At 27.3% G+C, this 21,654-nt stretch overlaps 3 protein-coding genes across 5 annotated transcripts; 2 read left to right on the plus strand and 1 right to left on the minus strand.

Annotated features, from left to right (window-relative positions):
* Window positions 1-159: 159 nt before the first annotated feature.
* Neb (kinesin family member nebbish) lies at window positions 160-18,538 on the minus strand. 3 transcript variants are annotated; one of them, XM_083080041.1, is made up of 13 exons: window positions 18,249-18,538; window positions 17,441-17,992; window positions 16,464-17,010; window positions 16,154-16,381; window positions 15,950-16,078; window positions 6,246-6,406; window positions 5,851-6,051; window positions 5,417-5,473; window positions 5,051-5,323; window positions 3,719-3,791; window positions 3,465-3,634; window positions 2,019-2,481; window positions 160-1,515 (listed from the first exon to the last, which is right to left on the minus strand). In XM_083080041.1, exons 1-13 carry the CDS (start codon window positions 18,353-18,355, stop codon window positions 682-684), a joined length of 3,795 nt encoding a protein of 1,264 aa, XP_082936167.1. In that variant the 5' UTR covers window positions 18,356-18,538; the 3' UTR covers window positions 160-681. The 3 variants fall into 3 exon arrangements, with proteins under 3 accessions (XP_082936167.1, XP_082936170.1, XP_082936169.1); XM_083080043.1 differs by lacking the exon at window positions 5,417-5,473 and having other exon boundaries at window positions 167-1,515; XM_083080044.1 differs by lacking the exons at window positions 5,051-5,323; window positions 5,417-5,473 and having other exon boundaries at window positions 165-1,515.
* LOC145960514 (uncharacterized) lies at window positions 8,208-15,572 on the plus strand. Its single transcript, XM_083080048.1, has 2 exons — window positions 8,208-8,746; window positions 13,859-15,572. The coding sequence occupies exons 1-2, from the start codon at window positions 8,635-8,637 to the stop codon at window positions 14,089-14,091; spliced, it is 345 nt and encodes a 114-aa protein (XP_082936174.1). The 5' UTR covers window positions 8,208-8,634; the 3' UTR covers window positions 14,092-15,572.
* A 310-nt stretch (window positions 18,539-18,848) lies between the features above and the next one.
* Catsup (zinc transporter catecholamines up) lies at window positions 18,849-20,595 on the plus strand. Its single transcript, XM_083079154.1, has 3 exons — window positions 18,849-19,970; window positions 20,154-20,229; window positions 20,309-20,595. Exons 1-3 carry the CDS (start codon window positions 18,981-18,983, stop codon window positions 20,476-20,478), a joined length of 1,236 nt encoding a protein of 411 aa, XP_082935280.1. The 5' UTR covers window positions 18,849-18,980; the 3' UTR covers window positions 20,479-20,595.
* The last annotated feature ends 1,059 nt before the right edge of the window (window positions 20,596-21,654 follow it).

Consider the following 21,654-nt stretch of genomic DNA (forward strand, 5'->3'; position numbering starts at 1 on the left):
TTACTTGATTATATATATGTATACACATATATATGAGCATCATTTTTATCTTATAAAGATTTATTGTCATTCTTATGGCACATAAATATAGATAATTTTACAAAATTTTCACAGTCTTTTTACATATATAGTTTTATAAGAACTTATAAATTTTAATATAATTTCGCGGAAAACAAATTTTATATTAGAGATCAGTCTTAAAATTAAATATAAGAATTAAAAACTCGAATTTTAATTATTGTATAATTACTATATAATTAATGTATCGTTAACTATGCTTACATACGTAATATACAATTCATATAATATTCATAAGTTATAAAAAACATCTTTTTTTTACTTAACGTCTTAATACAATTTTCTTGTTACTAAGCCTCTTAATTAGGTTACATTGTCATAAAAACATTTTATGATGCAAAGAAAATTTGAAAATTAAATAGAACTGAAAAAATAATAGAAAAAAATAATAAAACATGGAAAAATAAAAAGCATATTCCATTGAATTATTTAAAGCTTATTAAAAAATATAAATTAAATGGATCACAAGCATAAATTTGTAAAACAATATGTGTATCATTATTGTAGTATTATTACAATTACAATGAGATATTTTTGAGATGATGAAAAGTTTTGTTTAAAAATAATCATTATTTTAAATATGACTATTGCTTATTTTCAAATTCATTGACGTTTAATTTTATCAATAAACCTCACGTTTTTTTGAGAATTTTCAGTTTTCACATTTGATGTAATGTTATTTTGCACACTAGATTTTTTTGGTGACATATTGTGACTTAAAGAATTTTTGACATCGCTTTTTGTAGTTAATGTTTCACCTACGTTGCTATTAGTGACATTATCTGATGAGGCTGTATTTTTTTCGTTGCATTTGTTTACATTCTTATTCTGGAAGATAGTCTTTACATCATTTGTTACATCAATGACAGTGTTGTTGGCGCTATTCATAGAATTTGTACTCGTATCTTCACATCCACTTAAATCTTTATTCTGGAAGATATTTTTTAAGGTTTCAATAATATCTTGCATCTTGGTTAACGATTCGACGATTGGTTTAATATTATGATTCTGATATTGGCACAACTTGCTCAAGGTCTTCGTGGCAACTTCGATTTGAGTAAGACAAGCATTTACATCTTCCTGTTGATTATACGTTACAAAAGTTTGATCGTTTAAAGTCGGTTCCAACATAGATGTATCCATAGAAAGCTGATGAATGCTCTCGTTCAATTGTTTTTTTACAGGTGTCATGTTTATCGAAATTCGACTATTGTTTAAAGAGTCTTCGAACACTTCTGTTGTGTCATAAGGTTCCCAATTGTAAGGAAAATTCTGCAATTCCTTTATCGAGTCTTCTATATCACAGTTTCTCAAGCGATGGATCCAATCTAAAAAGTCTATCGGTTGCCATAATGCCTCCATCATACGGATCTTATCACGAACGCGAATCACTGACTGTAAATTCTTTTTTACTATTATTTGTTGTTGATCAAATTCCTAGAAACAGAAAGTAGCATAAAGATTTCTGGAGAAAAAGTTGAAACAATTGTATATGTATTACATAGAATACATACAACCTATTACATAGAGTATTATATCCAGTAAATCATAATAATAAAAAGTAATAATACATCAAATATCAAAATTTAAATATCCTATATTTTCTCGTAAAATAGTGAATTTTTGTATGGAAGTGCAGTTTTTTTTATAACAAGCGATTGAATCATTATAACGCTTTATATTGTTATAATGCTAAAATATATCATATTCGCTGCTATGTCTTATTATTATTATCGAGATTAGTAATAATAATAATAATATCAATATCTCTTATCAAAATTGTATTATACATAAATTAAATTCTAATAAATTCTAAAATCGAAAAAAATTATTCTATATTTTTTACTCGATTTAGATGATAAATTATATTGTTAACTTATATTATTTACTGGATATTCTGTTCAATAATGTATACATATAGTTGTTATAAAATAACTCACATAATTAAATCCGGCTTCTTTACATCGCTGAGTCGCTTCCTTAACTAGTATTTGCATTTCGTGCAAACTGATGCCACCGGCGGTTATTGTTTTTTGATTAAGTTTCGTTTTTAATGCATTTTCGATATCCGCAGTTCTCTCATTCAAAATATTTTCCAGTTCTTGCATAAAGTTTGATTTATATGGCGATAGTCTCGCATGACTTTGCTCCAGTTCTTGCTTTTTAATCTTATTATTAGTTTCCACTTCTGTAACGAGTAATTCCTTCTCCAATTCCAATTCCTTTTTTCTACGATTAATTTGTTCGAGTGTATGTTTTTGCTCTTTCAAAGTGGAACCGAGAATTTCAATTTTATGCTCATATGCTGATTTTTGCGACCCGAGTTGCAATTCCACTTCACGTTTAGCATTTTCCAGTTCTTTTATTGCTTTCTGTTTTGATTCCTCCAGTTCTGCTCTTAATCTATATAAAGGAAAATTTACTGCGTAAAAAAATGATAGCCATCGCGATAATATTTATCGCTATGAGAGAATTAACCCTTTGCCCTCAGTCACCACTTGGTTTGATACAACTCGAATGGCAAGTGAGAGGAGAGTGAATGGAGATAATAACTGTTTATGTTTGATTTGGATGCACTTCATAGTAAATCATTGTGTTTATTATTTTAATTATTATATTTTATTTAAATTATTATTGTAAATTTAGTCTATTTTGTTGGAAAAGCGTGAAAATATGTCCATCCCAATAGCCTCGTTTGCGATATCGATACATGTGACTATTAGGACGAATTGTGTTTCTTTTTAGGAAGCGCAGCCCGTTTTGCCTTCAGAAGGCGATAAGATTTTCGTCTAAGAATTAGACCTTTTTTGTTACTTGGATTACGCTCGTGATAGCAGTTCGACAACGATAATCACGATAAAAAGATAATTCTTCCAATAGTTTTTAATACATAAAATATTGAAATACAATAGTTCTATCCATTAATTTATGTACGATTTATTTTTATATTAACTGTAAAAAATTTCATCAACTTTTTATCAAAATAGCTTCAAATTGCTAGTTCCTTATAGAGAAAAAACTATCGAGTGCAAAGGATTAAAATCAGAACGCAATTGTTAATAAGTATTTATGTATAAGTATTCATTACTAATGATATATTCTCGATAATAAAGTGAATATATATCATTAATAATAGTGCAGATAGTAAAAGCATAAAATTGTCAAATGTTTTGAATGGATCCTCAATAAATGAAAATTTATCGTTATCGTTTTTATCTCTGTATAATCAGTAGTGACAAATAAAATATCCTCACAATTTTCACTGAAACAATCATTAGGAATATAAATATTTACAAACAATTGCGTTCTAATTAATTCTTTTTCTTCGATCAAGATTTAATATAGAGAAATTTTTTCATTTTTTCTAAACTTATTCTGAGCAATACCTTTCTTCTTGTACTCGAAGGATTTCTTGATACGCAAATTCGAAGTCTATCGCTTGCGTAGAAAGTTTGACATTGCAAGGTTCGTCATATGGATTTAGGACTTTGAAAAAATGATTACCACCGATGACTAAACGATCGCCGTGTTTAAGCACAATTTTTCCAGTTATTATCTAAAAAGTAATAGAAATATTTTCATTTCTTTATCTCGTTTACAAATTAGCAATTATTAACAATATGTTATTTATTATCATTACCTGTCCATTGACATACGTGTCTCCATCCATTTCGGGTGTCAAGATTAATTTTCCCCCGTTATTTTCGATGGAACTAAAAAAAAAGAAAATGTAACAAATGTGTAATCGCTAAATATTATATAAGACGATAAGGAAAAAAATTTTTAAATGTTAATTGTGTATGTGTTAACAGGAATAGGAATATTCAGCAGGCAGCTAAAATAAGTATCTTTTTTGATGAATATTCAATTTTCACGAAATGCCTAAGTCCACTTTAAAACAAGCTGCAACTCATTATACATTTGTTGAGACATTAAATAAGTACAATTTAAATATTATACTGTAAGTCTCCGACTTATTCAAATTCTAATTTATTCTAACTTTGTGAATTCGTAATATTCTATATAATGCGATTGCCAAATGTAATATAGCACAATATAATTATAAATAGAATATGTGATTATATAAAAAAATCAACAATATTTATAAAGTTATAAGAAATACAGAATTCGTTTCACATCTGCTAGTTCATCTAATTGATAAAATAATTTATATAATTTAACAATTGTTAATATACATCATTTGTTGCTTAATAGTAGCATTATAATTATGTGTTATAAACATGCATTAAAATTAGAAACAATAAACAATGTTTGCTAATACATAGAAATACATAGCTTCTAAAAAGTTCTTGGAATTGGTTGGCATAATTTGCAAAACTGAATATGAGAAAAATTTTAATTTTAAATATTTCTAAAACTATCGTTATCTAAAATAACAGTTGTTTTATGTATAAAATAACATTATAGTTGAAAATGTACATTCCTAATTTAAACATTTAATATTATATTATGCTACAAACATCGCTAGTAAAAACATTAACTTGCAACAAATGTATAATAAAATGTATAATAAAGCTATGAAAAAATTTCAGATTTAACACTGACATAAGTTTTTTTTTTACAAAGGATATTTTTTTGTAATACTCCTAACATTATTAAAAATAGAATTGAAAGCTTTTCAAATGGTTTTTAGGAATACAACTAACTGTGTTTAATTGTAAAAATGAATTATTTTGAAAAGGAGTAGTTATAATAGTTTATAAATAATTCATAAGATATTTTATATTTTTTAGAAAGAAAATGTGTTTCCAAGAACTTTTTGAAATTGTTAATGTGATGAAAGAAATATATTCACAGCATATTCAAGAAAACATATTTGACAAAAGAGAAAAGCATTCACACTAGGAAAATATCTCCTCTATTTCACATCTCCGCTAATTTACCACTTTTTTTCTCTTTTCCATTTGAACCCAGGGATGAAAAAAACAGGCACACACAATCTTTGACTAACCAGTGCAATTCCCTAACAAGAGGTCCATCCAACATAATATCCAGCCTTTTGAGGGTAGATTCGGGTCCGCTACTTTTTCCAACACGAACCAAACCTGGAGGTATGAGATATAAAAGCGTACCGGATAACATAGGATCGGCCGCGAGATTTACGAGACAAGGCTGTTTATCTTTTTCGTGGAAATCAATTTCGATGGCGATTCCACAACGACGCAAATATTTAAGCTCCGAACTTTTTTTCTCCTCGGCTCTCTGGAACTTTTCGCGCCAGCTCCTGTAATTATACGTGTCTTAACGATTAGATCTTATTGATTCAACATAAATCATGAAAAGTCACTAAATAAATTTGTGAAATTTCTGTACAGACTTAATGACACCACATATGCTCCCACGATAATTAGCTTCATTTAGCAACATATAAATCCTGAAATTTTAATACATTTTACAATAAAGGATAAAATTGATTATAATTTCCGATTCTTCGACAAAATAATGATAATTTAACATTATGTGTGAAACACATGTGTATCTATACACACATACACATATATATATATATTATAAAGTTCTCATTTAAAGGTACATCTTATAAGAAAGCGTACAATATTACTTTACTTTTTTTTTTAACGATCAATTGAAGATAATTTTAAATTTAAAAAAATGTATATATATATATATATATATATATATATATATATATATTTACATGTAAATTACACATACTAGAGGCGAATAAATATAAAAATTTCACTTCACTAATTTTATCCTTTTATATAAAGGAGATACAATTATTTTACTTACATTTGTGTCGCGGTCAATTGCTCTTCCGTTTTCTTTAATTGATCCTTCAATTTATCAATCTCCTTTTGCTTTCGCTTAATTTCCCCATCGGACTGCTGCATTGGCTCCATGCAATTAAGTAATCGACGGGGAATAACTCCAATTTGCTTCTCATATCCCTCTCGCATCCCGCGTAAACGTTGAACTTCAGCTTGCAATTCGCTATTCGAATAAATTAAGCTCTATTATATATATATATATATATATATATATATATATATATATATATATATATATATATATACACACTTTATAGTTCAAATGTATAGACAATAATAAAATTTTAATTCTTTTTTGTATTTTTTTTATATTCGCGCGCGCAAATTTTTGTTAAATTAAAGAGGAAAATACTTTACCGAATTACACGATCATGTGGATCCTCGTTGATACGAATTCGATTGACTATAGCTCTGGCCTGACATGCATATCGAAGAGTTGCTAGAGTTTCTTCCACATGAATATTAGCCGGTGATACTGTTCCTAACATCGCTGTCCGTGAATTTCCTCCTAAACTTTCCTATAAAAATATTTATATATATTTTTATACAATTTCTCGGTAATCTCTTCCCATAAGATCCGTATTTTTATATAGAATTATATATGATAATCAAATCATATCACGACGAAAAAAGAACATACTAAAATAATGTTTGCATTTTCTTCTTACTTTTCTAGTTTAAATTAAAAATACTTTCTGAGGCAAAATGTATTTTTTATATTATGCTTGAAAATTTTATTTTGCATTATGTTTAAACATTTCATTATGTCTTTCTGAAATTGCCACGCAATGTTACATCATTGAAATATGAACTAGATAAAAAATATGTGAATTTGTCATACATATTCAAAAATATTTATGCATGCAGCAGGTGGTGCTTTAAGTCACGATACATGTATATTTTTAGCATTTAAATAGCTAATATTTACACAAAAAGATACAGCATTTATCGTATACTGTATCAAATATCAAAAGCAATCGATTACAAATCTGATAAATTGTATCAGTGAATATCGATTTAAATTATCGATTTAAATTATCATTCATCAATGACAAACTGTCTTTTTACAGGCCATAAATAGATACAGAAATAATATCAAAAAAGAATATATTTTGATTTTATAATATCTCTAAGATAAATTTAAATAAAATTAAAATTTTTAATCAAGTTTATTTTTCGAGAGCCAATAGTCGGAAATAAATAATATATTTATTATATTTCCTTCTATTTATTTTGAATAAATAAGTAGCAATTTTATCTTATGCTACATTTTCCTGGAATAAGCTTCAAAGTACAATTTTCAGACTGTCTGTTATTTTTAATATAATTTAATTGTACGTGGTGGTAATGAAAATCATTGTGGTATATCACAATAATAAGATTTAACAATTATTGTGGTATATCACAATAATAAGATTTATATCGATTAGCTAATCTCTAAGATAATCATAAAGTTAAACTATTGTTAGTATATATACAATATGTACATCACAATTTTATCAAGATATTTATAAATATCAAAACTTTTTATACATAGTAAAAAAAGTTAAAATAATAAAATATGAAAAATGTTAAAATAATGAAAAAAACATCGAGTAGGTGATTGAATAACATTTTATTCGTCCAAAAAAATATGGTCAAAACTCAATATTTTGACAAAATAATGTTGAAAAGAAACTCTTCAAAAATTTAAATGCGCGATAGAATAAATTGAATTTGAAATTGTAAGAGCATAAAAACTTCCAAGAAAAATATAATAAATCAAACAAATATTTTTCAGAAAAACATTTAAAAAAAGGACGATTCAGTTATTATTGATTAGTAATGTATTTGAAATAAAATACAATAAAATAAAAATAACAATTTATTCTATAAAATATACTTTATACATATAAAATATATAAAAGATTTATTATATAAATAGATCGAAATTGATTCCATGTCTACCGTACGTGCAATTGTCGCGCCATTCATGTTTGAGAATTATCAATGAAAAATATCTTTTGCAATAATTGCAACAGTAAATTAATTTAATTCAATTTTAATGTCCATAATCGAAAGCTATATTATTTTATTTCACAAATATGATTAATATATATTATTTAATTTGTTCAAAAACAATTTTTTAACAAATACCAATAATAAAATAACAAAGCGGAGGCGCTAATACGTATATACGCACGCGTGCGCGCGTGCGCGCATGCACATAAGCACATAAGCACATAAGCACGTAAGCACGTACGCATGCGGGTTTCGTTGTCACGCACATTGCTACCTTTTACGCGTCTCGCAAAACCGCGAGAAGCGGCGAAGGTGATTGGCGGAGCGGAAGGTGGGGCACATCGAGAGCGTAAACAAGCGTATACGCATTCCAAAGGACGGAAGATTGTATGTATCGCGAAGACGCGGTAGAGGGGAGCGGACGTGGAACCGCTGTGTAGAAGGTGAAGTGAAAGGGGGGATCAGATAAACATTACGGCTTTGGGCATCAACGTTTCGTTAGTTCAAAGCAGAAGCGATCGACGACGGATCGAGCTGACGCCTTTTAGAAGAAAGAAATTGCGTTCCTACGATCAAGTTACGGAGACGCACGACGCACGCTTGCTTTATCTACAACTGATCTTGAAGCAATCGCAGCATCTTGAGTAAAAGAAACATGCCTAAGAACCGCTGACGCGGGAGAATCACCGAGAATTCTCGCATTGACATTCTCATTTGAACATCGATAGCTAATAGAAAAATCGTCATGGATCTTGTTTACATACCAGAGGTGTTTACTTACGGATATTCAAGGAATCTGCAATATCGCGACTACGAGCAACCATGGAACAAAGACTATTTCAAATATAACAGCACGAGTGAGTATAGAGTTTTTCTTATTGTATTCAATGTTAAACTGACAACGTGTTCTCTATGGAAACAAAACATATAATCACACTTGTGTATTACGAAAATTAGCGCATTTTCTATTCACTGTCCTTTACCGTTTTGTAACTGACGACTAACTAACGAATATTTTTCCTTGTTACTTATTATCGTTTTTAATTATTATAGTCGTAATGACGTAGTTATAATGATAGTGATATTTATTTACAGTGAACGCGTTTTCTTCGAAGGACATACAGAAAGTTCTTTAACTATCATTTCTTTTATCAAAATCCGAAATTAACCTTTTTTTATTTAAATAAAAATGTTGATAATTTTTTAGATATAAACGATTAAAAATGAATAATTACGAATTGAATAATATTTAGATATTTTATGAGATTTCTGTTATATTGCCAACAATTATTGTATATACAATTGTTGGCATCATGACAGCAATATGATTAATCATATTAATCAACATGATAAAAATATGATTAATATAAATCAATATAATATTAATCAATGTGGTTAACCACGCTTGCTTATCTGGATGTAGTATATAATAGATTTCAAAATCTTATTTTTCAATGAATTTTTGTAGAAAAAAGATATGAAAAAAGAAAATTGTCTTAAGAGAAAGTCCCAACAGAAAATCTTGATTTAAAATCAAATTATTATCGTGATATTTAAAGAGTGATATTTCAAGAACGAATTGGGGATATTTTCGATAAAAAAATTTATTTTATTTTAAGAAAAAAATCCACAAATAAAACTCTTACATTGATATATTGGATAAAATAATGACTGGCGCAATGATATTTAACTTTGTAAAAATATAAAAAGGTATAATGTGCAGATGATTAATGATGTTTATTAAATGTGATCTCTGCAAGCGCCATGCAAAATAATCTTCCAACGTAAATAAGAGATGCATCCAAATGTTTTAGAGCGAATTCAGTTGGCTACACTATTGTCATTAAATTAATATTTATAACAGCGAGAATTTTCGATTGAATGCACTAGTGCACAATAAAATCGTCGTATAAAAATTTACAATCAATAATTAAAATAGTAAGATAATTAACGAGTTATTATTGTCGTTATTCAATATGAATGATGATAATAATAACTCGTAGAATTGTCTCTCTCTTTCTCTCTCTTATTATTTTAGTTACTCATGCTATCATAAATTTATATACGACAAATTTTAATGTGCACTACTTCATCTTTAATGCATCTAACCGAATTCACTATTATAAACATTGATTTAATTAATATAATTAAATTAATTTAATAAGACAAAAAAATATATTTTTAATTGTTTTTTTAAATTTCTTAATATATTTTTAAACATAAAATCGCGTATATGAAACAAAGTAAGTATCGTATATATTTTTTGCCAGAAGAAAATATGATGAAAGTAACTGATAAATTATCTGAAGATGATATGATGTCCTTGGGTCTATCTGCAGAAAGATATATCTTATCATTGATTTTTAATATTGTCTGTATAGATCAAGCCCACATATTTTTAGGCACTCATTAATCGAATTAAGAATACATTTACACAACTACTTCAAATTATTTACCCGAATCCTTCCAAAATTGTATTTGAATGTTTTAAGTTAAATAAATAATATCGATGTAACTTTCTCTTTTGAAATTAATCATTATCAGTTATTTGATATTTATATAGATATTTATATAAAGATACTCCGAATCGGGATAAAGATTAAGAAAAGACTGTAAATATATATCAATAGTCATAAAAAGTATTGCGAAAGTATAATCTTCAGTAGAGAATCATTTGTACAGAAATATTGCATGCGGAAATATTGCAATCTATGATTGACACAATCTTTTGTACATAATAACTTTTTTCCTGAAGTTTTCAAAGTTAACAGTGTATAGAATAAATTGAGTAATATTGATACAATAAATTAAAAAAATTCTAAATAAAGACAAATTTCAAATAAAAGAGTCTGAAACAATATAAATATATGTTATAATAATAATAATAAATTGTAAAGAATTTTTGTGAACTGATATTATATTTTTGCTGCAATATACTATTTTATGTTGCCACATCCGTCAGACAGATTAAAAATGCTGATGAATGTACATATGATACGGATTCCTGCATATAACAGGTTCACAATATTAACTGCGTTAATGTTTTATTAATATATTATGGTCGTATTATAAAATATGAAACGTGAAATAGTTTCGCTTCAAAGCATCAATAATATTTCTAATGTAGGATATATGATAATAAGAATAATAATTCTTCGCCTTATTATATATCATTCTATATTAGATTATATCGCTATAATTTAGATGTACCGAAAGAGAATTTAAAAAAATTACATTGTCGCGAATTCACGCTTTTAAATGTCGCATTTTATCAATCACGTTTATTAAAAATTAATCGCGCTTACAGCCATATGTTTATAATTCTTCGGCTGAACAGTTTCGAGACTCGATGATCTACACGATATTAATTATTAAATCTTCTTCAATATACTGATGGTAAGAAAACACGCCGGAGTATACATATTATTATACATTTTCTTATTCAAATCAGTTTTTACGTCATAGATAAGCGTTACATAATTATGAAAATCAGTCTTAGCACGAGATGTTTATTTATGAAATGCGTATCACGATTATGACGATTTTTTTATTCTACATTGTTGAACAGATATATTAGCAATAATACTTTGATGCGTTTATCGTATCTCATATCTCGTATCTACACGTATCTTAATGCGCATAAAAAAGGAAATTCCTTATTGGCGTATTTGAAAGATAATATTCTGATATATATATATATCAGATAAGATGAAATATTATCGATGATGTTACAGTCTTATTGTTGGATGTTCGTTTCTATCTCAGATAAAACCGATTAATCAATGATTACATTGGGAAAACAATAAAGACATTATTGAAGATAGCGATTAATAGCAATTAAACCGAGATTAGATATACTCAATAGCCGTATTAACTTCGAAATAGAAAACACGATGAATTCTTTAATAAAATTTCAATCAAAATTTTCTCTTTTATGGAAATATAAAAAAAGGAAACCAATTATTTTAAACAAGATATACAAGATGTTAAGATAATAAGATAAATAAGACTAAATAATTTTTGCGTTATATTTATTCGTGAGTTGTTCTAAGTATCATATATACGCACGTTAAGTTTCTATAATATACACGCGTCTATTTTTAGCTGGTTTCTTCAGGCGACATGACCCGAATCGCGTTTCGGATCTCAAAACATCTCTTCTCGTTATCAATCCGTGGATTAGTTTTGAAATTTAAAACGCGATAACTCTCGATCATATCAATCATATAAAATACTTTTTGTCAAATATAAATTAAATATTTGACAAAAATACTAATCAGATTTAAAAATTTTTTTAAAAGACATTTTCGAAATGTATCTTCCAATTCTTTAAAACGACTGTATCATTCTCATCGAATTAATCATCGATTTAAATATAAATGTAATCTATCAATACATTTCCGACTTTAAGATTATTACACGTAATACATTCAAGTATTTATATAAGTAATAGTCATGAGGTGGAACAATAGATTTCCATGACTCAAAGTAAGGATATAATTATCTGGCGCTACAGGTGAGCGAGTCTAAGAGATCTTACGTTAGCATTTTTTAAATTACGTCGTATACCGTGACGGTCATTCGATGCTAATTACACCGACATATTTTGTTGATACAGAATAAAATCAATTATATTTAATAGATCACATGTATCGCTAATAAAGAAAAAATTAAGAAATAATTAGTATATTTACTAAAAATTGTATTCATTTGCCATTTGCAATATTATGCATTTAATTAGGATTTTTTAAAGTACGGTTATGCAAAATTTTATGATTGGATTATTATTTATATATAATATATATAGTTATAATAATGAAAACAAAATATTTATTTACTTAACGATTAAAAAAACCCAGAAAATTATATTTATTGTCACATACACAAAATACAGAAAAATGTTTCAACTATTTGGAGTTTGATTAAATCACTTTATCTTAAACTATGTTGGGTAAAATTGCGTGTAAGTAGATAAAATATATATTATTGTTCATAAATATATATTATAGTTCATTGAAATTCATTTTTATTAGCATATATCTTATATTAAATGTTCCAAGAAAAGTTCGGTTTCCTTTTTTTCGGAAAGATAGTTTGATGTTTGAATATAAATACTTGCATCAATTACATGCATTGTGATGAATAAAATGTCAATAGTTCCATTATTCTGTTTCATTTCGCAAGTATAAGCCGTTTCTCTCAAAAAATATTTTATCTTTTTTATGTTTTATAAACTGCGTCACATATGCTTCAACATGTTCATCAAGAAAAATATCACGCTATATATATTCACGTTAGCAGACTCGGAATAAGCGCACTAAAGAAGAAATAAACCGGTTTAACCGGCAAGTTTCATATGACTTGTAAAATGCACAAATAAATTGTACATTTAAACATGTGCAATTTCCATCAACGGAAGAGAATATTTTCAATTTTTGTAAAATATTGATATTCACAACCATTTCATAGAACAATAGAAAACTATAATAAAATAATAATAATAGAAAAAAGTGTGAAAAGCTTCACAAAATATCCACCTGCTCAGATCTAAGAATGTATTTTGTGTTTTTTCGTAAAGATAAAATTGTAATTTTCAAGAATTTCATTGAACCGTCTCTCATTAAAATCTTTACATAAGTCTGCTAATTAAGATAAATATTTTCTTTTGAGTAATTCATATTTTATGTGTAATTTTTATACCTGCAATGATTACATATATACATACCATTGTGGAAAAATACTAAATAATTGAAACATTGTTATATATAGTCGTGTGAAACATAGAAAATTATTATACTTAAATGATCAATTAATAAAATAATGCAGTCAAAATTGTAAAAATAGTATTTCTATTCAAAATTATTAAATATATATGTATAATAATTTTGAATATAAATACATACATATATATATAATCATGAGATAAAGTTGGATTGATATGCTACAATTCGTTTCGTATTATTACTTAGGAAAATCAGTGGAAAACCAACGAACCATGCAGCAACAATCCAAAGAAAGTTGCCACTTATGCAAAGAGATGAAAAGGAGAAACCTAGCGGTTTACATAAGAAGTAAATCACGAAATGATTCCTGTCACGAGGGTATTCATGAAGAAGAGGAGGAAAACGATGCAATGCATAGTGAGAAAAATGTGGCAAATACCAATCAAAATAAATCTGCTAAACCATTATGCAAAACATAAAGATTACGCAAAACGTAAAGTCATATCTTTTGAAGTATTATAAGAAGAAATAATATTATTTTAAGCATAATAAGTAGATGTAAATATACGTACATAATGAAGTTACTTTAATTAGGTTTAATAATATTAATTTTAAGTGCCTTTATGATGATTAAACAGCAACTTGTTTTTGAATACATGTTTATATATAACGCAGAAAAAAGAGTAATTTTTTGGGACTTTTTTATATATTTTACAAGCATGAAAATATACAAGCGTAATATATTATTGTGTTAATTAATTAATTAGAAACATAAACGTTATATTTTCGAAAACAGGTATGAAATCAATTTTTCAAGAATGAGATAGAATTTAGATTTATAAAATTAAGATTTATGCCGAAGTATATCATCGACAGGAATACTTTATCAATGGGATTGTTATTAATAAAAATTATTAAATATATAAAATTAAATTATTAAATATATAAAAAAGCAGTGATAAATTATTCGATTATTTAACTTATAAATAATGCTTTCAAAAACTAACTAATCTATTGAATTAGATAAAGTGTTTTTAAAAAATTGTGATTTTAAGATGTACCTGAGAGAGAAAAAGAGATATACTGCTTTGCAATTAAATTTGGTTGCATACTAGTTTTTCAATAAATGTTTCTTGTAAAATATAGACACATTTGTGAAATATAAACACATTTCTACGAATATACAAATACGCAAATAAATATTTACAGACATGCAAATTTCTATATTATTAAAAAAATTGAGTGCCTAAAATTAATATAAAAAAAGATAACGAAATTTTTTTTATAAGAAGACTATTTATTATGACTTCGGTAAATTTAAGAAACCGTATTGATACTTGCATACGAATTAGAATTATATTTAAAAAAAAAAAACAAAAAAATGAATATATTGTAATCGTAGATTTTAGATTTATTTGATAAATATTTTGCTCAATAGTGAGCACCACTAAACTAGCGCATATTGTAAAATTAATGCAGTCAATTAAAAAATTTGATAAAGTTTTTTATAACGAAAGAACCCACTAATTGCTTGATGCATAAGACTGAATATACAATTTTGCATATAAGATGTAGTAAATTAGTAAATAGTTGAAAGTGAATTAATTGAATATAATATTGCCACTAAACTGTAATAAAGTTATGTAACTTGTACTTAGCGGAGAGGTAAAATTATAATTAGAAACTGACAAAACAATGAATACAGATTAGAATTAAGATTAGAACTAATTAATATACTTTAATTATATTTACGATGTAATAATTATCTATTAAGATTTTTATCTTTTGAAATTACATATATTATCAGATATAACAAAATATTTTATTGTCATAAATATTTTGATAATACACACTTGCGTGATTTAAATAACATTGTTTAGAAATATGAAAGATATAATAAATCAAATGTTTTATATTAAGAATAAAAATAACGCATACAAATATAAGAATTATAGAGATATGTATTTTGTTAAATATTATATTCTCTCCCTAATAAATTCCCTAATAAATTTTATCATTTCCAAAAAAAAAAAATTGTCGCATTTTAAAACTGTTAAAACTTATTTAGATTTATAATCAATCACAAGAAAAAATATTAAATAGAAAAATGTTAAAATAACTTTACAACAGACTAGAGCATAATAAATTATAAGGCTTGTCTCACACGAGATACATCTTAAAAATTCAAATTTACATTCGTTCAAAAATATATTTTAATTTGACATTCTCTTATTCTCAATCTTCAAAGAAATATATTTATTAGATAATATATCTTCTTATATAGCATTTTCGTTTATGTGTGAATAATCTAAAATACATGAATAAAATAGTACTCACTTTTAGCAGCCATGTCAACACTGATTCACGATATGGTACAAAACCCTGCTTACGATTGTTCGTGTTTTCTGTGAGTGATGCAATTACCTTTCCTAAGGTAAGCAAAGATTTATTGATAGATACACCTTCCTATTGTGAATAAATATTAAATATTAAATTATTGATTGTATAGTTAAAAAATCTCGCTATATTACAAAAACGTACTCTTAATCTATCACCAGTAGCAGAAGTTTGACTCAATCTCTCGCTACCAGCTAAATCAACTAGATTAATTTTACTACGACGATTGGCATCAAGTAATTGACAGTCCAACTGATTGTCCGAATATGTCTGAGTTAATATAATACTGAAAATACTATGAGATCGTGAGCTTTTTTCGTTCATACCAGTTGCGGCTGTGGCCCTTTGCGAATTTCCAACTTTAAGCCAAGCCTAAAAAATTTCATTAATAATAGATTAAATTCATATATAAAAAAAAAAATCATATTTTGTGATTGCAAAATTATAAAATTACTTGTAAGTCTTTGTAATTTTGCACGCAATGCTGGCTCAAATCTACAACATAAGGGCCAAAAACAGGATGCTCTCTTACTTTAAGAGGAGCTTTTTTTGATCCATTACTTGTACTAGCCAGGAGATCGTGTATCTTTTCGTTATATATTTCAAAATAACTAATTTCCACAGTAGTCATAATATGTGGATTGTCACATGCTTGTGTAAATATTTCTTGACAGAATCTTGGTATAATACCGACTTCTTTGTCAAACGGCGTCACACTTAAGTGCGCAGATTCAACGCCCATTAAACTGTAACTTTTTCCAGATCCCGTTTGTCCATACGCGAATAAGCAGACATTGTAACCCTCGAAGGCGTTTTGCACTAATGGCAATACCATATTACGAAAAACGACTTCTTGGTTGGCATGACCAGGTGTAAGTGGATCATTATATGAGACAAAGCAGTGATCATACGTAAAAGTATGATGTGCAGATTCACATTCCACAGTAACATTCTGACCATTCCCTTGCACAATTCTCGTAACTTTTGGATCATTTAGTTCTCTAAAATAGATATTGTAAGAAATAAGATATTTGTTAATAATATATTAGATTTAATAATTAAAGTTAATTAAAAATAAAGTTCATTAAAATGTAAAATAATTTTTTAAGGCAATTTAATATATAACTATTAATATAATATTATATATATATATATATATATATATATATATATATAATATTAATAGTTATATATTAAATTGCCTTAAAAAATTATTTTACATTTTAATGAACTTTATTTTTAATTAAAATATTATATATATATATATATATATATATATATATATATATATATACACAAATAAAATTATATATATGTATGTAAAAATCTTGTCTTATACTACAAATAATTAAAATAATAAAAAAATGTTACATAGAATATCTTATTGTGTTGTGACATCAATTATAGTTGACATTATTAAATTATACTCACTTGGAATTCAAAGGTCTGATACGTATTCCAACAGTGAGATTAGTACTTTCACCATCATACATTGTTTGCTCTCCAACTACTATATCATCAATTTTGTGAGATGGAGTTTCCAAATGAACTATATTAAAACAGTCTGGAGTACTTTGTGATAAAGCATGATCGCTAAAGTAACATTTCACAGGTGTTCTTGTAGCAGGTAAAATATTGAATTTTGTACTAGCACTAGGTGTATTTGTTGTTCTTGAATGCTTAGGTGTACAAAACTGCACCACTGATGTCTTATCATTAGATGAACTATTTACAACTCTTGTTTTGGCAGGAGTCTTCAATTTTTCATTAGATGTAACATTATAAAATGCATTTTCCTGCTTCACTAAATTTGTAGGTTTGACACATGGTAGTTGCACACTAGATTTGTTTGAAGGCCTTAAGGTTTCTGTTATTTCGTGTTTTGATGACATCTTTTGCATAGGACAGTATGTTTTTTCTATACTTTGACTTTTCATTGAAGTAGATGGTTCGTTAGATAAGATAGGACATAAATCTTTCTTCCTGCAACATAATTTAAATTTGATAAGTTTAATCTAATAATAAAACAGGTGTAAAAAAGATAAAAATATTGAATAAAGTTTTCATAGTAAAAATTACAAAGTAAAAAATGTAATAATATTTATTCAATATAATGATATTTAATATATCTGATAACATTATGTGATTTAAAATTTTTATTTTGGCGATAAGAACTTTTAACCGTCACGCAGAACATGCAACGGCTATGCAGTTGAACAATATCAACCGACTTACTTACGTTTTTATCGCGGGAACAGTGTTCTCTTTGTTAGAGCTTCTGGGCGAAGTTGAGAAGATAGCTTCGCAATATCCATGACTCGTAGATTTCAAGCAGCGGTGAGACATTTGAGTTAAAATCGCGAAAAAACTGACACATGCAAAAGAGGATTTGATCAATTTGATCAAATTTGATTTTTGTGCGACCTAACTTTTGCGGGATCTTGATCATGGAATACAAAGATTATACGTAGATATGGCACGAAAATTTACATTCGCCGTTGAATAGGACTACCTTCGGGAAAAAAATAACTGTCACGAAATATACTGGGTGCATCCAGAAGCACAACCGCTCACTGAGCGGCTAAGTAGCAATTGAATGTGATTGGTTTCTATCTTTGAATTCACCAATCACAGTCGAGTGCTACTTAGCCGCTCAGTGAGCGGTTGTACTTCTGGATGCACCCATTGATTGGCTGTCAAACTTTCAGCCAATCAATACATCCGTTTTAAATAAAACAAACTCTCCTATTAGATATCGGATGTCGTAATTGGACGAAATCGAATGCAATGTGAATCCTCCATAGGTGTCAGTTAGGTGCCGCCACATAACGTAAACAGACATTACATCTTTACATCGTTATGAATCCTAGTTCGATCAGATTCGATGTACGTGGTTATGTGATGTTCTGTTGGTAAAATTCCCATATGCTTCGCGCTACTTCCATAAATACATACACATCGATGTCCCATAATGCCCACAATCAGCGTGGAAACTTGTTACGATCGTAAAAACGACAAAGTTCACTCAATAATGACAAATGGAACTTCCATACATACGTGGATCTCGAGGATAGTAATCGCTACGTTTCTCGTGCTCATTATTTTAAATCTACCGGCTATCTGCAGTGCTCACGGAGATCACTATTCAGAGGAACACTTGGAGGAATCGCCGAGTTACAAATATTCCAAGGAAGCAAACTATTTAAGTCAACATCAACATGCTCACTCGCCCGATTCCGATCATGAGCACCTGTATGTATTGTATACGGAAACAAATGTCTCGGGCAAAAATCACAGTGATATTATTTTGAGAGCTGTTGGCTCGACTGTGATTATATCTATTGCACCTTTTCTTATATTATTCTTTGTACCACTAGACAATACTAACCAACATGAATCGCTGCTCAAAATTTTACTGAGCTTTGCGGCTGGTGGCTTATTAGGTGATGCATTTCTTCATCTAATTCCTCATGCAATGCTTCCTCATTCGCATGGATCTTCAAAGACGCATTCCCATTCCCATAGTCACGATCATGACTCTGAACATCACGAACATGACATGACTATTGGTTTATGCGTATTGTTAGGTTTAATAACATTCTTAATAGTAGAGAAGATAATTCGCATTGTTAAAGGTGCTCATTCTCACTCGCATGTCCATCATATTTCTCAAGAAAAAAAAGAGAATGTTTCATCAAAGAAGAAAGAAGAGAAAGAAAACAGCAATAAAGCAGTTTCTAAGGTGTACAAGCCACCCGAAAGCGACATAAAGATAGCTGGTTATTTGAATCTAGCTGCAGATTTTCTGCATAACTTTACAGATGGTCTAGCTATAGGGGCTAGTTATATGGCTGGAAATAATACTGGTTACCTAACAACAGTTACAATTTTATTACATGAAATTCCACATGAAATTGGTGATTTTGCCATATTAGTACAAAGTGGAGTTAGCAAAAGAAAGGTAAGATATAAATCTATGTAAAAATGAAAGACTGAGTTATAAGAAGTAACCATATAACCGCAAGCTTAAAGATACAACTTAAATGCATACAGTATTTTGTAGATTGTAATTTTTTGTTTTCTTTTAAAATTCAACTTACATAAATTTTGCAAGTTAAAAATCATAATGTCATCTTGTTTGCAGGCTATGATGATGCAATTAATTACCGCTATAGGAGCTTTGTTAGGAACCTTTGTTTCTTTACTGACAGAAGGAATGGGTAAGAAATATATAATTGCATGATTAGAGAGATATTTAATATTCCATTTAATTTTATGTAATTTTATTACTTATTTCAGGTGATCTTGCAACACAATGGATTCTTCCATTTACAGCAGGAGGTTTTATTTATATTGCAGCTGTTTCTGTAATACCTGAACTTTTGGTTTCCACTAAAGCTTGGCAATCAATTATGGAGATCTGTGCACTTCTTTTTGGAGTATGCATGATGGTTATTATAACAGACTGAGTAAAAAACAGATTTCTTACAGAATACAAAATTTATATTCAATTTATTCTTTAAGATTATTTATTAAGATCTGACAAAATATCCTTAAATCATTTAAATAAATAACAATGAAGAAGAGTAATGTGTGTTTAATACAATTATAATCTCTGCAGAAAAGATGTGCATTAACCTTTTACAAAAACAAATACCAGTGACACAAATGTCATTATTTAATACTTTGTGATTATAATTGCATTTATGTTCGATAAAAAAATAAGTAGGAATAATAAAACAAATATATTATTTAAAAAATAACATATGTGCAAGTTATAGCAAATAGTATTATTTTTATATTTGTCTTGCCAGTTTGTTAAGTATAAATATACTACACATTTTTTTTGCCAGACAAAATATTGTCATTGATATATTGTAAATCAAAAATCCATTAATTATTTTATAATTTGCATACTATAAAAATTAGAGCTATATATTATTCGTATGTTTAACAATTTGTGTATTTTTTTCTTATAAAGTAATAATTATACGCACATATGTGTATGTGTTCCTATATTTTTCAGACTTATTGATTACATTAAAAATATTTTTTAAATCATTTATCTTTTGTGTGGAAGTATATTTTTAATATAACTTATATTTTGATTCTGATTTATAGGATTGTTATAAAGATAATTCATAAACATTATATTTGTTAGAATTATGAAATATTAATTTAGATATATATATATATATATATATATATAATTATATATATAATATTATATATATAAAAGTACTTCATTTTTGCTCATTTTTGTATCTAGAGTGCCTAAAACAAAAGTATCTGAAAATAATCAATAATCTTAAGTGAAATAATTTTATAATTATCTCTCTCTTTATTTTTATAACACAACTTTTATATATATAACGTCTTCTTACCGAAAAAATGCCAAAATCATATAGTTTTATTTCAAAATAAATGTGTAACTTAATGTACTAAATACTTCTTCTATTAATGCGAAATATCATTTGCTTATAATAAATGTGATATATTTACAAAGATGAATGTTACATAATACAAATGATAAATAAATTATATTAATGTAATGTACATAGTATGTATGCTTTTTCATATAATAAGATATAAATATTATAAAATAAGCACAAATAGGCCATATAGAAAGAAACAATTTTTTACAA

The sequence above is a fragment of the Camponotus vicinus genome, unplaced genomic scaffold, assembly GCF_025532165.1.
Source record: "Camponotus vicinus isolate PSW18456_S1 unplaced genomic scaffold, iyCamVici1.0 SCAF_10, whole genome shotgun sequence".
Classification (NCBI taxonomy): Eukaryota; Metazoa; Arthropoda; class Insecta; order Hymenoptera; family Formicidae; genus Camponotus; species Camponotus vicinus.

Excerpts from the sequence above, each read along its gene's own strand:
- LOC145960514 (XM_083080048.1), top strand. The coding sequence starts at position 8,635 with ATGGATCTTGTTTACATACCAGAGGTGTTTACTTACGGATATTCAAGG. Across the intron at positions 8,747-13,858 it reads TTTCAAATATAACAGCACGA|GAAAATCAGTGGAAAACCAA; the intron begins GTGAGTATAGAG and ends ATTATTACTTAG.
- Neb (XM_083080041.1), bottom strand. The coding sequence starts at position 18,355 with ATGTCTCACCGCTGCTTGAAATCTACGAGTCATGGATATTGCGAAGCT. Across the intron at positions 17,993-18,248 it reads ACTGTTCCCGCGATAAAAAC|GAAGAAAGATTTATGTCCTA; the intron begins GTAAGTAAGTCG and ends ATTATGTTGCAG. Across the intron at positions 5,474-5,850 it reads CAATTGACCGCGACACAAAT|GATTTATATGTTGCTAAATG; the intron begins GTAAGTAAAATA and ends TTAAAATTTCAG.
- Catsup (XM_083079154.1), top strand. The coding sequence starts at position 18,981 with ATGCCCACAATCAGCGTGGAAACTTGTTACGATCGTAAAAACGACAAA. Across the intron at positions 19,971-20,153 it reads GTGGAGTTAGCAAAAGAAAG|GCTATGATGATGCAATTAAT; the intron begins GTAAGATATAAA and ends TCTTGTTTGCAG. Across the intron at positions 20,230-20,308 it reads TTTACTGACAGAAGGAATGG|GTGATCTTGCAACACAATGG; the intron begins GTAAGAAATATA and ends TACTTATTTCAG.